Here is a 15,519-nt window from a genome sequence, read left to right on the forward strand (position 1 = left end):
CCACTCTATCCTCTCTGGCTCGAAAGCTCTTCGAGCTTCTGGGTGAGCCTACGCGGACTCTCCGCCTCTTTGATTGGTAGGCGGGCGCCCTACTTAAGCGACCCTACGGGAGAAGCCTATACTATAGTGGTTTCCATCGTGACGCTGTGGTTACCGGTGCTTCCAAAGGCGACTCTCTGGAGTTGAAAAATTAAACCTTTTTAAAAGGAAAAGTGACTCCATGGATGCCTTCCTTCCAGTCGTGACGCTGACGTCGGTTGGAATACTTGCTCTATGAATCTACCTTAATTTTGGGGTAGACTCATAAAACACTCACAAGGTGTTCTTAATGCCAAATGACACTCTAGTAGCCAAACTCTCTTTTAACTCCTGTTGGGACAGGGGCTTTGGGTTAGTTTTTATATATATATTTTTTATTTTTTATGAAGAAATTGGTTTAATTTTGCATTCCAAAATGTTTTTTTCTTTTTTGGTAATACGTAGTGGTTATGGGAGGCCTTAGTCTCAGCAGTATTGAATTTCAGCTCGGTATACCCATTCCTTCATTTTTTTGTTGAGTTAACACAGTACTAATTTTGGTAACAGGAACACTCTGTTAACTCAAGATTCCATAAATATTCACTTGTTGGAACATATTCATGAAACGACTTAGTGATCATATTACCAAACTACTTTTAAAAGGAACGACACAAACTTTTCACCTTTTAGTGGCAGGTTTGGAAGATATGGTTTTGAATTTTCAAATCTGGATATACCCATGATGGGCAGGGTGCAGATCTACGTCCAAGGTGAACGAGAGAGACAATTAGGAATGAACAGAACGGAAACTGATGAGGAAGAACATGTTCTAGTTTATCCCATTCGAGTGGGTTGCCTGCCTTTGCGTTCTCGTGCGATTGGGTTGTGGAAACTGAGTATTCTCGATCTGTGAAGAACTCCTTTTCGTCAAGCCATGCATCAAAGAGTCGTCATTTCTTCCGCCGCAGATTTGAAGTATAAGATCTGATATAGCCTGAAACTCAATATTGTTTGTTTAACACGGTTAAGATCCCTATCATGAATAACCATCATATGTACGTGGAGGAGATTATGATTATATCAGTCAAACAGGTGGGCAGGAGATAATTAGTACTTGATGTTGGTTTGCATCGGATTTAGACAATGAACATGTGTATAAGAAAACAGTAAATGGCTTGTAAACACCCTCGCCATCAAGACCATCTGAGCCACCCAAAATAAAAAAATTGCCAGATGGAAATAAAGGAACAAACAAACAACCAAATACATGTTCAACAACAAGTTCCAAGCTTCCATGAATTAAAGAAAATTGGCCTACATAAGCATCTCCATTATGCATTAACAGTCGAACAGCTCCATTATGCATTGGTTAGTGATAATTTTAACTTCAAATATTTTTTCATTTACACTTGCAAGTTGCAGCCAAGTAACCGACCCCCCCAAATTTTCCTTATCATACTGAATCCTAGTTTGACATCAAATTCTTAGCTAATAGAAATGATAGTCTAGAGACTTTTCATTTTTGCTTAGATAGGGTATCAGAAAGAATCTGCACAACTCTAAGATGTATTTCTTATATATATATATATATATATATATATATATATATATATATATATATATATATATATATATATATATATATATATATACTTCCTCTACAACTTCAGTTGATGCAGGAGTTGAGGATGCATCTGCAGTTGTAATGATGATGAAAAAAAAAATCTGAACAAAAGCTTCAGTATTCTTTAACGCCATTTTTCTAGCATCATCTAAGCTTCCAGCCTTTGAAACTACTCTTTCTATTGATGAACTAATTAAACCAATTGCATCCACTCTAGTCAAAAATGGAGAAAAAAGGCCGCTCCTTTAGGAATCTCCTAATATATTAGGCCGTTCATTGAATCAAGCTCCAACATGATACCTTTTAAGGTATTACTTAGTCATCACTTCGAACTTGTACCAAACTAATGGAATGTCAGACTAGACAATTAGATGCACTCTATCCCATTACATTTTCTTCCCCACTAGCAATAAGAATGCAAATAATCAACTCACAAGAATAACACAATTATATACATATACAACGATAAAATAACCCGATGGGCACCATCGCTATGGGCTGTTTGTTCAAGTGCGATCAAATAGCCATTAGCATTTTACAAACTCAAAGGGCAGGTGTGTGTGGGGGGGGGGGTGGGGGGGTGGTGGTGGAGGGGAAGAAAACCTAACTTTTCTTGTTCATTTTCCCCCAACCATTCTCTCCCTTGCCTTCCCCTCTTCTCCCTTCCCTGCTCAACCCCTTCCCTTGTTGAACGCTTTGATTGTGCAGGCATGCCAACTTCTTTTCCCCTTCTTCCTATCCTTCTTCTGCCATCCACCAGTGGTCAACAAATTTCATCCACCAATAACGAAACCCATGATGAACTGATACGTTGTTGTCTTCTTCTTCTTCTTTCACCTAAAAAAAAAATGCTGATCACCACTCCTTTTCCTTGTTTTTTGCTATGCATGGTAGGGTATACCGACAGTTTTGTGGATATACCGACAGTTTTGCCCAATTTTCCTTTTTTTTTTCTTCTTCTTCTTCCATTGGCAATAAAAGGGTTTTCTTATGTCAATCGAACATGGCTTTTTTCTTCTTCTTCAATAGGCTTCTTTTTCATTGCAACATTGCCTTCTTCTTCATATTCTCAATTATTATCATCATCTTCTTTTTCATTATAGCATTGCTGCCTTCTTCTTCTTTCTTCATTGTCCTCTTCTTGTTTTATTTGTTTGACACTAAAAAGTTAACCTTCCTGTCATCAAGGGTCACTGGACCTTGAAGAGCTCATGTGTGTAAGATTTTGTTAGTGGTAGGTGAGGAGGCATCACTCTTTAGTTATGTGTCTTACTCTCACTAACAATATCACAACTGTATTTACTAATGTTAAATTAGTCTACAATGATTCAATAAGAAAATGAGGAGACCACTACATATTTTTTGTCTATTAAAAAATTATAGTTATTGATGGTTTGCAATTGTTAAACAAGGTATATTATTGATAGCTTGCATTCTTGTAACAAACTCATAAAACTATGCAAGACAATGTAAAAGATAGAGACTAACATGCAAAATGACATACTATAGGGATGTAAAAGATAGAGACTAACATGCAAAATGACATACTATAGGGATGTCTATAGGTTTGAGTCAATTGGCTATTTCACTAACCTTTGCTCTTTTTCTTATTTCAGGTTCGGTTCCTACCAAAGTAATAGTTCTAAATTATTTTATCTTTCACTTACTATTGATCATGCTATTAAGAACAATTGGATAAAAGAACTTGTTCTATGAAAAAGGTAAGTATATCTTACCCAAAGTCAAATTATGAGAGATTTGCATAAGGATGATGTGGACGAAGATATGGGCATTAAAAGTGAATCTTGTCAGATAAATGAAGGATGTTGTCAATGTAAGAATGCCAATGTTATCACTATGCATAATCAATGTGAGCAGATCATCCATAATATGTTTTTGTGTAACTATAAATCTCTCTGGAAATCCTGTAAATCAAGAAGTGATTATGATGATTGTAAATTGAATATAAATAAGAGAGACCAACTCACTATTGATGATATAACCGATCGTTGAGCCTTCCACCAAGGATGTAGGTGTTTCAAACATGAAATCACATTAATCAGTGATCCATTCTTTCCATTTATTAGTTTTTTATGGTATCATATCCATTAACTGAGATAGTGGCTTCCCAATCCTCTCAAGTTAACTCGATACCCCTATTCATTCAACCTAACATGGCGAACTTTGCATCAATTAAATGGACACAATCAAAATTCTTTCTAGGGCAGACACAAATGTTTGGGTTTACTGAAAGCCAAGACATGAGTGGCTTTCATGATGGAAATTATCTGACACCTCCACAATTTGCCACTATTGAGAATAATGAAGGACAAGCCTTTCATGTTGCTCAATGTCTTGATTCAAAAATTTTTGGTTGGTGCAAGTCGATAAACTTCTGTGGGGATGGATCATAGGGGCCCAAGTTGAAGAGATACTAGGGCTTGTTGTTGTGCTGAAAACATGAAGGAAGGTATAGAATACTCTTAATGCTCATAAATATGAAGCATGAGATCATCTCTTCAAGCAAAAATTACAACTACATAGAAAAGGGAATTCAAAAGTTGATGAATATGTTAAGGAGTTTCAAAGGGATTTGTGATGAACTTGCAGCATGGATAAACCCATCATAAACAACTCCAAAGTTTTCTGGTTCCTAAATGGACTGGAAAATGAGTATGAATCATTTGTCACATCTATGCCATGACTCCCAACTCCATCATATCTTGAGATTGTTACTCATCTACAAACTATGAAACTAAAAAGATGTTTCATGATAACTTTCACAGAAAAAAACATAGGACAGCAAGTTGCTTTTGCTTTTCAACAGTTCCAAAACCAAAAAGACAAGGGCAACAACAGAATCAAAATCAATTATTTAATTCTAAAGGATGTGAATATATGCAAGCTGCTCAAGGAAGAAGAAATAAAAACAAAAAAGCTAATCATTTTGGGCAAGAACGGTATGTCAAATTTGAACAAGAAAAACCATAGTGCACTTAACTGTTGGCATCATTTCAATCAAGCATTTCAGCGACAAAGGTTCTTTAAGCACTTGCTGCTATGAAAATTGCATATGGATAGGACAAGAAATAGTTTTCAGAGATTTGTGCATTCACCTATGTGACATGAGAACTAGGTAATCTCCAAAATCTGAATGAATATTTTGGAAGTGAAAAAGTCATGACTGGATGCTGACATAAATTAAGAATATCTCATGTTGGAACAACAAAATTACATAGCAGCCAAAATTCGTTGATAATAAAAAATGTGCTTGTAGCCTCAGAAATTAAAAAGAAAATGATATTGATTAGTCAACTAACATCTAAAATGCCATATATATTTGAGTTCTCTTCTAATAGGTTTGTTGTGATGGAGAAGAAGAACCAACAAATGGTGGCAACAACGCATAAGCAAGATGGACTCTATGCATTAGATAGTATGCTAAGCCAAGAAGGTGTTGGTGAAAGATTCGACAAGATCATGCAGTCCTTTTCTCTGTTTGGTTTCAAGAAGCAAATAAAGGTGTGTGGCATCAAAGGCTCGGGCGCACCCACTAGCGAGTTGTTCATTTTCTTGCAAATAAAAATGCTATCTTTGTGCCAAAAAATAGTTAGTAAGAACTCTCTTTGTTCAGGTCGCCATTAGCAAAGATGTGTAGACTTTCTTATTGTCAATAAATGATCATTGCAATGATTTTCTTACTTGCATACATTGTGATTTATGGGGACCAGCTTCAGTTACTCAGCCCAACGCTTTAGTTTTTATGTCTTGTTTGTGGATAAATCAACTTGATTTAATTGGCTTTAACCGTTAAATCATAAATTAGGATGATGCTTTTTCTAAAGCAACCTGGCTAATAAACTGATTGCCAATGCCAACACTAGACATGAAGAGTCTGTTTCAGTTAATTTTTGGCAAATATTCTGATTATTCTTGCATGCACACCTTTGGAGGTAGGTGTTTCCTATACTTACTTGACTATATTCACAATAAGCTGAAACCAAGGTTTCTCTTGCGTGTCTTTCTGGGGTGTTGTTCTACACACAATGAGTACAATAGCCTTTTTCCCCCAACAAGTCATATATATATATCTCTTGGAATGTTACATTTGATGAAATGATGTTCTCTTTTTAGAAATTATGTATGCTCTTCTCACCAGCCATGACTTGGGAAGAAGGCGTTGCTTTCCAAGAATGGATTGGAGAACTACTTGATCATGATGTTAGACAACTTAAGGCCATCAATGATGCTGTTGGCCAAAAAGACTTGGATGATGCCTCTGACAGGGAATGACACCATCTTGATTCCAACGATAGTGCACCTTCAACAATGAGCATTCAACCTAATCAACATCATGGATAAGAAGGTCAAATAAATCCTAATTACTAGCCAACACTACTACAGAATCATTGTGAGTAAATATTGGGTCCAATAGTGCTAAGCCCACCAATGTTAAATTCTCACTCCATGGTTACAAGAGCTAATGATGGAATTGTTAAATCTAATCCAAAGTATTGCCATCCCCCTTGAACCAAAATCCATTAAGGGGGCGCGACAACACATTGGATGAACTAGAGCCATAAAAGAGCAAATGGAGGCCCTACATCATTGTCAAACCTAGACTTTAGTGTCTCGCACTCATAATATGAATATTGTCTCAACTTATTGGGTGTTAAGACTAAATTGAAGAGTGGCAGAACTGTTGAAAGAGTAAAGCACATTTGGCTGCTTATTGTTTTAATCAAATTCTAGGGGTAGATTTCCTTGAAAATTTTCCTGCTATTAAACTTACCACCATATGAATAATTTTGACTATGGATTTGTCTAATAACTGAGATTTCTAACAATTAGATGCCAAAGATGCACTTTTTCATAGAGAGTTAACAAAAAATATTTTCATTGAAAACCAGAAGGGTTCAAAGATGTCTTCAAACCAAATCATGTTGACAAGTATATAAAACATTATATGGTTTGTGTCAAGCACCAAGAGCTTGGTATGACAAGTTTGGATCCTTTTTACTCTCTCAAGGATTTTTTAGCAGTATCTCTAATTCCTCCCTATTCATGTGTCATGACAAATGCGGCACTCTTTTATTATTATTATATACTGATGACATCATTTTGATAGGAAGCAAGGTAATAAGCTCAGCAAGGCTAAGAAGGAGCTCCTTTTAAGTCAACGATGGCTTACAGCTTACTTGAGAAAGCAAATATGTTCACATGCAAAGCAGTAGTTACACCCCTCGTTCAAAATTGATTACTGAGTTCTTGAAAATGATGCTCCATTTTCAAATCATACACTTTAGAAGCTTGGTTGGAGGGATTCAATATCTTATATTCACGTGACCTGATATTTCCTTTCGTATGAAATTTAAAAGCTATTATGTGCAAGCCCCAAATAATAGTCATTTTCCTCTAGTCAAACGGGTCCATCGTTATATCTATGGAATCATTGATTTTGGTTGCAACTTAACAGCTCAAAGGTGCTTGGATCTTCATATCTTCTCGGACTCTGATTGGGCAAGCTTTCACGAAACTCGATGTTCAACTACCAGATTTTGTACAAATATAGACACTAAGAGGTTGTTTGATGGTCACAAGACATGCATAATGAAACATGCATGTCTTGTTTAATCAATTTTTTTATCAAATGCCATTCGTAGTACAAGGCGGATAGGGCAGACGATTGAACAGGGGGTATAAATTACCGCTTGTTCTACTCTGTTCCGAGCTAACCCTCACAAAAGCGTGGAACAGAATGCCTCCTGCCCCCGAGCGTCCCTCGAGAGAGGCCATTCTCCTCCTCTGTCTCCCCACCTTCTCTCTTCTGAATCTCCCCCTTTCCACTACTCTATGCCTCCCCCTTTCCATTACCCTCGCCCCATAGCCCCCCCTTGTCTTCCTTGCCCTTCATGCTTCTTCACCCTCCCTCAACCTCCTGCCTCCTTCAAGTGTGAAGTGGATTGAAGCTGCCTCTCCCCCTGCCAATCAAGCACTCTGCTTATTCCACAAGTAAGTCCCCCTCTAACTGCTGCATCTCCATTGTAGGATTTTGCCTTGACATTTACATTCGAACAACTTTTTCAGGGGTTTTTGAATGAAAATTGTGTTGCATTACTGTTTGCGATGTGTTTATATCTCTCGCCTCGTTTCAAAGAATGCAGAGTTCACTTTTCTCTTTTCTCTTCAACATGTTTTTTCTTCCATTTCTGATGCAATTTTATATTTGCTAGTTATATCGGCTAATTCTGAATGCAGCTGCTCTAGTTTGGAATTAGATTCATCTAACTTTGCAGTTAGGATCTTTACATCCATTTCAGATTTCTCTTTCACAAGCAAATGTTGGGATTCTGCATGCTTTAATGACCATTGAGAACTCATATCCTCATTGTGCAACTCCGTTGACAAGTCAGTACCTTCTGTTTCAATAGTACCCTCTCCAAAGAAAATCTTTTTCCTCGTTAGTTCCTGCAGCCTAACTTCTAGGAAAGCCAAGTAATATCCTTTGGAGGACTCTTTGTCCAAATTGAGTTTCAAAGTTTTCAAGCTCTCCTAAAATAAGATGGCCTCGTTTTCAAGGGTAACTCTTTGCATATTTTCTTTTTCTAATAAGTTCTGCATTTTTTCCTTTTCTGCATTACAAATATCATATTTCTGTCTGTAGCTAAGGGCTTCTACATCCATGACCTAACATTCCTTCAAGCTTTCAGCAAAATGACTATTCTCCTCTACAACACAATGCATTTTCTCTTCAAGAACAGCATTTTGTACAATCAAGTCATCATATTTAGCCATGTTTTATCCGAAAAGTGAAGAATTATAAGTACAGCACCAATCGAAGCATAGCCCAACCTCTGTAGCATTGACAGTGATGACACGCTCATCAGAACTGCCTTTAAGGTCATCAACATCAATACAAGCACATGTTGCCTGCCTCACACTTTGCCTCAGAGCCAGCAGCACCACCATATCCATAAACAACATGAACAGAAGAATAAAGGGGCCACTGGCTCCTTGCATTAGCAACATATCCATGCAATTCTGGTAAGTGTAGTGTAGATCCAAGTGCTGGTGCAAGAGACCTTGGTGGAGGCACAAGAGGACCAGAACTGGGGAAACAACCACCACTAGAGTAGATAGGTATTTCGGATGGGATAATAATTGGAGTCATTTCAATAATTTCTGGCACTGTAGTATCCAATAAAATTTCCTGTTTTGCTGAGAACTTATACGAGATAGTTGATACCACATATAGAGCCTTCTTCGCTGCCACTTGGTCTCCTGCAATCTGACGTCATGGAAACTTGTGACACGATAAATCAAAGGCAAAACAACATTTGAAGTACAAGGGAAACATGGTTGAGGTAAGAACAGAGGAGAAAAAGAAAAAGAAATCAAAAGCCTACTTTTAGTCTAACATATTTTGATACTGTCTAAGTTAGAGTAATTCTTGAACGGCTATTATTTTTTCCCTATTCGATTATTTATTAGATACACATATAGAAAGTCAGCATGCCATGTATATGAATGCAGAGATGCCCCATTTTTCAAACAATTTAGCTGCAGTTATGTCACCTGACTCTGGTGTGGCAGCCTAATTGCAGCACCCTTGTGACAGTAGAACATAAGCTGCAAAAATTATGTTTAAAAATATCTTGGACAAAGCAAAGAATGAGATCACCAAATGAAAGCTCAAACTGCTGGTTCTTGTGGACTATCTACCTTGTTTATTTGACTATTGGACAAGCCAATCACGATATTCTTGCTTCATTGAAATACAATGTGGTGATTATCCATGCCATCGCCAGACAATTTTCAGGTAGAAATATTTTAAGTTTCAACAAATTGAATTATCTCCAAGTCTTCAATATGCCCACAAGCTATTCCCATGGTATAAACAATCATACACAGATTGAACTATTCCCAAGTCTTCAAAATCGAGTGTAATGATCAATGGACAAGGTGAAAACAATGTTTCAGATGCATACGTACTAAAAACTATGCATGCACATGTTTCATTGAACCCCATTAAATCTGCTATACTTGATAAAAATTTGGAATATATACTGGTTAAAAATTTGAACTATCTCATTTAAATCAGGGGGTGGTTGATATCAGAATCATGTTGTTTTTTGAAATGTAGTAGAGGAGAAAAATGAACACCTGAACACACGTTCAGTATTACAGTATTACCTTTTAAGAGTTTATTGTTCAGTTGATAAAATCAAATTAAATAACGATATCACCTTCTATGAGTTTTTGTTGTGTTAAAATATTTTAGAACTTCTTATAATAAGTGCGAGTTTAAAAAAAAAATTTTTTCCTCCAGGTTGATAAGAGCTCAACTTGAGACCTGCACCAATTCCAGCAAAACCATACCGTTCATACAAAATATTCAAAAATTAACTGGGCTTTTACAATTTCAATCAAAGGTTGTCCCTCACAAAAATGTATATAATTTTTTCAAAATTTTTATATAGGTTAAACTAAAATTTTTAATACATATAAATTTTTTGAACATGTTCGATTGTCTTTCCTACTCATTTTGTTTATTCTACAATATGCCTCTAGATAACCTAGTCTAATGAGTTGTTAGGCCATCGATCATGAGCATGCAAAGAAAGACATAATGCATCCAATGTTATCTTTCTTTCTTTCTTTAGGTATTTGTCATGTACACATATCTTGTATACAGAACATAAACAAACATCAAACATGACATATAAAACAGTATAGAAGACACAAACATTGGACAAAATGAATAAATTAAACAGAACAGAAACAAAGGTCAGACAACACAAACAAAACAGATAGGACAGACAGAACATACATATGCGAAACAGATGCCGAACAAGAGGAGATGCCGAACAAGAGGAACGTAATGTTATGTTCTTAAAATCATCAAACGGAGGACAATGAATATTATTGTCCATGAAGAGAAGACAACATTGTAATGAATAAGACATTCTGTGGACAACCAAAAACCAACCCACGTCTGTGACCTGTTCCATTATTGAGGCCAAATACTAATTCATGGGTCAATTTGGGGTCATAACTGAAACTATTAGAAAGCCGATTGAGATTAGCAAGACCAAGTCTCGATTGGTGTGGTAGTGGGTAAAAGCAAAATACTATCAATCACCAACAAAAACGGCATAAAATTAAAATTTAATTTACAACTATAGTACAATGGAACGTTGATACGTAAGCAATGAGTCAAGGTATTGGCCGAAGCGAGCGCCATCGCAGCAAGCGTGTCCATTTCCGCCACCATCCCTTGCCGCTCTCATGATAAATTGCTTCAGCAGTCACTCTATCTCACTCAATCGAAAACACAGAGAAAGAGAGAGAGGGAGAAGGTAATGGGATCGACGGAGGAGCCATGGAATCGGTTGGAAGGAAAGGTGGTGATGGTGACAGGAGCATCGTCTGGGCTCGGCCGCGAGTTCTGCATCGACCTCGCCAAGGCAGGCTGCGACGTCGTCGCTGCTGCCAGCAGGACCACCCACCTCCAGTCCCTCTGCGACGAGATAGCGGCCATGCGTGACCGGCCGGGGAGCGGCGGGAGGTGTGGCAGGGCGGTGGCCGTTCAGCTGGACGTCAGCGCGGAAGAAGGCGCCGTCGAGGAGGCCGTCGGGAAGGCGTGGACCGTCTTTGGAAGGATCGACGCCCTCGTCAACAACGCGGGCATCAGAGGTATTCTAATTTATAACATTGATATTGTTTTCTCTGTCTCCTGAATCTGGATCTTTTGGGTTGAAGTTGATTTCCAAGTATCTGCGGCTTCCATTAACAGTTAAACTCGCAGAGCTTTGAAGCATGGTGGGCTCTTCCGGCCTCGTGGGGCTCACCGCTCACTGTTGTAAAAATCGACCGGGTTAGGAGACGAATCGGGTGAGTCTTCCGATTTAATTAATGAATCGGCCGATTCACCGATCGGTATTTGTGAATTCATAAGATGTTAAAAAAGGCACTTTAGAAAAAGGAAATGAGAAAAAAGTAAACTAAAAATTGCTTTCCAAAAAGAAGATGTTTGCTACTAACTCTACGGCCGGTTCAGTCCAACACAGGGCAGGCGATCTTAATATTCGAAGTCCCTAGGGCACGCATGTTTGTTTATCCCTCAGATACTGATATGAGGGGATTTGAAATCCTTGCTTTGAGGGATAAACGGTAGATGCAGGTCGGTTTCAATAACATTGATCGGTCTCTTTAGGGTATGTTTGTTTTCTTAGGCTGAGATTTAAAATCCTTGCTTTGAGAGACAGACGCTTAGATATCTACACGACGCAAAGACGTGGATTTTATTTTAGACTTACGTTCTCATGCGTTCAGAGTTGTGGATCTGAGATCCTCGGTGCTCTGAGGAATCTCAGGTCCGTTCATGGTTTCCAGACCTTATCCACCGGACCCCACAAACCTTTGCCACAGGTATGCAAAACTCAACTGATAATACATATAAAATATGGATAATAAAACTGGACCTTAAAACCATGTAAAAGTCGGGAAAAATAGAAAAGCGTACAACTGCCCATGGTCTTTACAGTAAAGAAGATGTGCAAGTATATTTCTGCTTAGTGATTTTTAAATTAGTGAATATTTTACTCTTTTTTTCATCTGAAAAAAGGATGTGAACATATCAGTAGACATAATTTTACTACTCATGTTTTTCTTGGCAAATGCTTAATGAAAAATAAATGCACCAATACAAAAGATATCTACCTAACTTGGACCGTCATTGCTCGGAAGGCTATCAACATGAAAGTTCATTTGTATTGAGGGTATTTTGGTCATTCCATTTGAATCGCCAATCCAACTGGAGCTACTGACAACATAATTTCTTTTATTAATTGAGGGAACGGTGTTTATTAAAAAGCTAGTTGTACTTTTAGTTTTTATTAGCACCAAACTTATTCATATATATGTATCACAAATGTTGCCGATATTTATCCCGCCTTTACGCTGCTGCAAACGTCCATTTCAACTACAAGTCGGCAACGCTGCCGTCGTATTGGCTCAACGTGAGCAAGCCTGTGCCAGTGACGTCGACGTCAACTTAGCGTCCAACTGTGTCATCTGCCGTCAGGTAGTTGGTGGGCTACAACCTGCGATGGTACGAAAACATGAAAGTAATATCTCGCGTGACGTGGAAAATTTGTCTGAACCAACAGCACAAATGTCTTAAATGTGGAATTTTGTGGTTATCCAAGGTTCCTTCCTACTTTTTCTTTCTTCTTTTTATTCGTTTTCAACATTTAGAATTACGTCGGTATCAACCGGTATGATACTCGCATATTTCAATTTTCATGTAGAACTCACCCTCTCGAGAACATAACTTTAACTTTGATAGGTCAAACACACTACACAGACACCTTCCACCCACAGCTATACTCTTTGGGCAGTGGTGCAGACAGAAATTTTTTCTCAATTACATAATAGCTCAAATATCTAAAGATATTAATTGAAAATAAAGAAGCCTTACCTTTTGTGACTCCACCTCTGCCCTTGAGGCTTGAATATGGAATTGAAGTTGAGGAAAAGCATTGATACGTAGTACATACACTACAATCTTTCTCTTTCTCTTGTATATTTTATATAATGGAGACGGACTGAACCTCAACAATATCGTGGGCCTTCTGTTCACCACCAGCTCAACGGTTCAACAAGCAGGTATTATATATAACAATTTTGAAAAATTATTGGTTCTTATTAAAATTTTGAAACTATAATTTACAAAACCCTAGTACAGTGGTGTTAAGGTGTGTATGCTGACGGGCCATAGGAATGCTAAGGCCATTTTAGCCATAAAAGCGGAAGGTGGTAACTTTGCTACGAACTATTTGGGACTGCCTCTCTCTCCTGATAATCTAACCAGTGCTGTTTGGAATGAACTGTTACTGAAGGTTGGAAAGAAGCTCAGTGCTTAGTAGGGTAGCCTTCGCTCTCTGATGCCTGGGAGAATATGTCTCGTCAAACATGTTCTCTATGCGATCCCAACATATTGGTTCATGGCTCTAGAATATATGTTAGTTCAACAAACAATGGGTCGATGTCTAACAATCTCAATCACATTGGCAAATGTGTGTTGGCCTCAGGGACAGTCGCTTCGCCTATAGATTTGAGCGAGCAGGAATGGAATCAGACAATGAACACAGACTTGAGGGGACCTTGGCTGGTTTCCAAATGCGTGTGCAAACTAATGATTGAGGCAAAGCAAAAGGGTTCGATCATTAACATTGGATCAATGGCGGGCTTCGACCGTGGCCAACTGCCTGGCTCACTGGCCTACAGCAGTGCCAAGGCTGGAGTAAACATCATGACCAAGGTAACCTACATTTATAACTCTCTCTCTCTCTCTCTCTCAGTGTTGTTATCAGTATTGGATTTCATCTTGTTCTCGCTCCTTCGAATGGAAATCAAAAGTAGTTTTTAGATTAAGAAATTTGGATCACAGTTGTTTATATTTTAGTTCGAACATTAGCTAATACAGGCTGAGTCAACTGATAGAGATCATCTTGGTTAAGATAGTTGACAAAGTCAGTAATTACTTTTTAGAATAAATTGAAATATGAACATAGGTTGCATTTGAGAGCTTCGGATCTTAGATCCGATGCTGCATTAAAATCGTGCTTCCCAAGCTATTTAGTTTAAGCAAACAGAGAATCTTTGTAACGTGAGTCTTAAATCCACATGACATTAAAAACCATGCTCTTAAAGTCATATGGAGGAGGTTCTGACATTGAATCCACGGATCTGAGATCTACAGTGAAACAAACACACCCTTAAGAAAGCATTAAATTTGAATGAATCTAATACGCCTGACGAAATTTAGCTAAATTCTTGTTTGAATAGCTCCCCTGCAGTTCAATAGTACTTCCATTTCTGAGAATGTCCTTGTTCCTTCAACCACTTAATTGCTTATTGTTTAGTGTCAGTCCAATTTTTTCTATCTATTGTTAAGCAGGTCATGGCTTTGGAGCTGGGCCGATGTAACATTAGATGCAATTGCATCAACCCGGGGATTTTCAAGTCTAACATCACTGCGGGCCTGATGAAGAAAGACTGGATTGACATGGTGCAAAGTAAAACTGTTCCTTTGGGAACTTACGGCAGCTCGGATCCGGCGTTCACATCTCTTGTACGGTATCTGATCCACGACTCTTCTGAATATGTCAATGGCAGCACCTTTGTTGTTGATGCTGGTGCTACTTTGCCGGGCATACCGATCTGGTCTTCACTTTGATGCATCTTCACCAGCATATGCAGGGAGATCATCAAGTTATAGTTCCAAACTTCATAATAAGACTTGCAAATTTGGTCATCTGGAAGTTCTGATGCACTTATATATCCATTTCCCAATTCCTGATTGTAGTGAACTATGTTTCTACACAAGTTCTGTAGTCTTTTTATGTGCACTTGACCTAGTGTGCTAATATTTGTGTGTGAGTTCACGTTAGAGATTCATTGTCAAAGTGTTTTAGCGTTTTGAATTTTCAGCCCTACAGTTGTCATAGCACAAGTGCCTCAACATGACTCCTCTTTTTTAGATATCTAAAATATTTGGCATACAACTTTCAATTAATTTGTTATCACCTTTAGACGCTTACTCTTGCTTACAATGTTAATTTCACATTTATACATGCAAAAACACATTACAATTGATGGCATACATTACTCCAATTAATGGTAACATTGTTGAAATTAAATTTTACTAATTATGAAAAATCTTGTCCTGACTTAGAAACTTGTCCTTAGGCTCGTATCCAGGTCGGTCCCTTGACATAATAGTGACCGATGAGATTAGGTGCTTCCTACGTGCTGCCATATATATTTATACGTAGGCTCAAAGCGAAAGGAGGGTCAACACGGGCCATGTT

The 15,519-nt window shown here is 38.0% G+C and overlaps 1 protein-coding gene across 1 annotated transcript; it reads left to right on the plus strand.

The window, feature by feature from the left end:
• The first annotated feature begins 10,886 nt into the window (after positions 1-10,886).
• On the plus strand, positions 10,887-15,132 carry LOC116256467 (uncharacterized). Its single transcript, XM_031632838.2, has 3 exons — positions 10,887-11,338; positions 13,738-13,967; positions 14,607-15,132. The coding sequence occupies exons 1-3, from the start codon at positions 11,005-11,007 to the stop codon at positions 14,883-14,885; spliced, it is 843 nt and encodes a 280-aa protein (XP_031488698.1). The 5' UTR covers positions 10,887-11,004; the 3' UTR covers positions 14,886-15,132.
• Positions 15,133-15,519: the final 387 nt, after the last annotated feature.

This window comes from Nymphaea colorata, chromosome 6, assembly GCF_008831285.2.
Source record: "Nymphaea colorata isolate Beijing-Zhang1983 chromosome 6, ASM883128v2, whole genome shotgun sequence".
Taxonomy (NCBI): domain Eukaryota; kingdom Viridiplantae; phylum Streptophyta; class Magnoliopsida; order Nymphaeales; family Nymphaeaceae; genus Nymphaea; species Nymphaea colorata.

What these genes read in the sequence shown, in the direction of transcription:
- LOC116256467 (XM_031632838.2), top strand. Translation starts at nt 11,005, where the DNA reads ATGGGATCGACGGAGGAGCCATGGAATCGGTTGGAAGGAAAGGTGGTG. An exon ending in CAACAACGCGGGCATCAGAG is followed by an intron (nt 11,339 to 13,737) that starts GTATTCTAATTT and finishes TGTTGGCCTCAG; the next exon opens with GGACAGTCGCTTCGCCTATA. An exon ending in GAGTAAACATCATGACCAAG is followed by an intron (nt 13,968 to 14,606) that starts GTAACCTACATT and finishes ATTGTTAAGCAG; the next exon opens with GTCATGGCTTTGGAGCTGGG.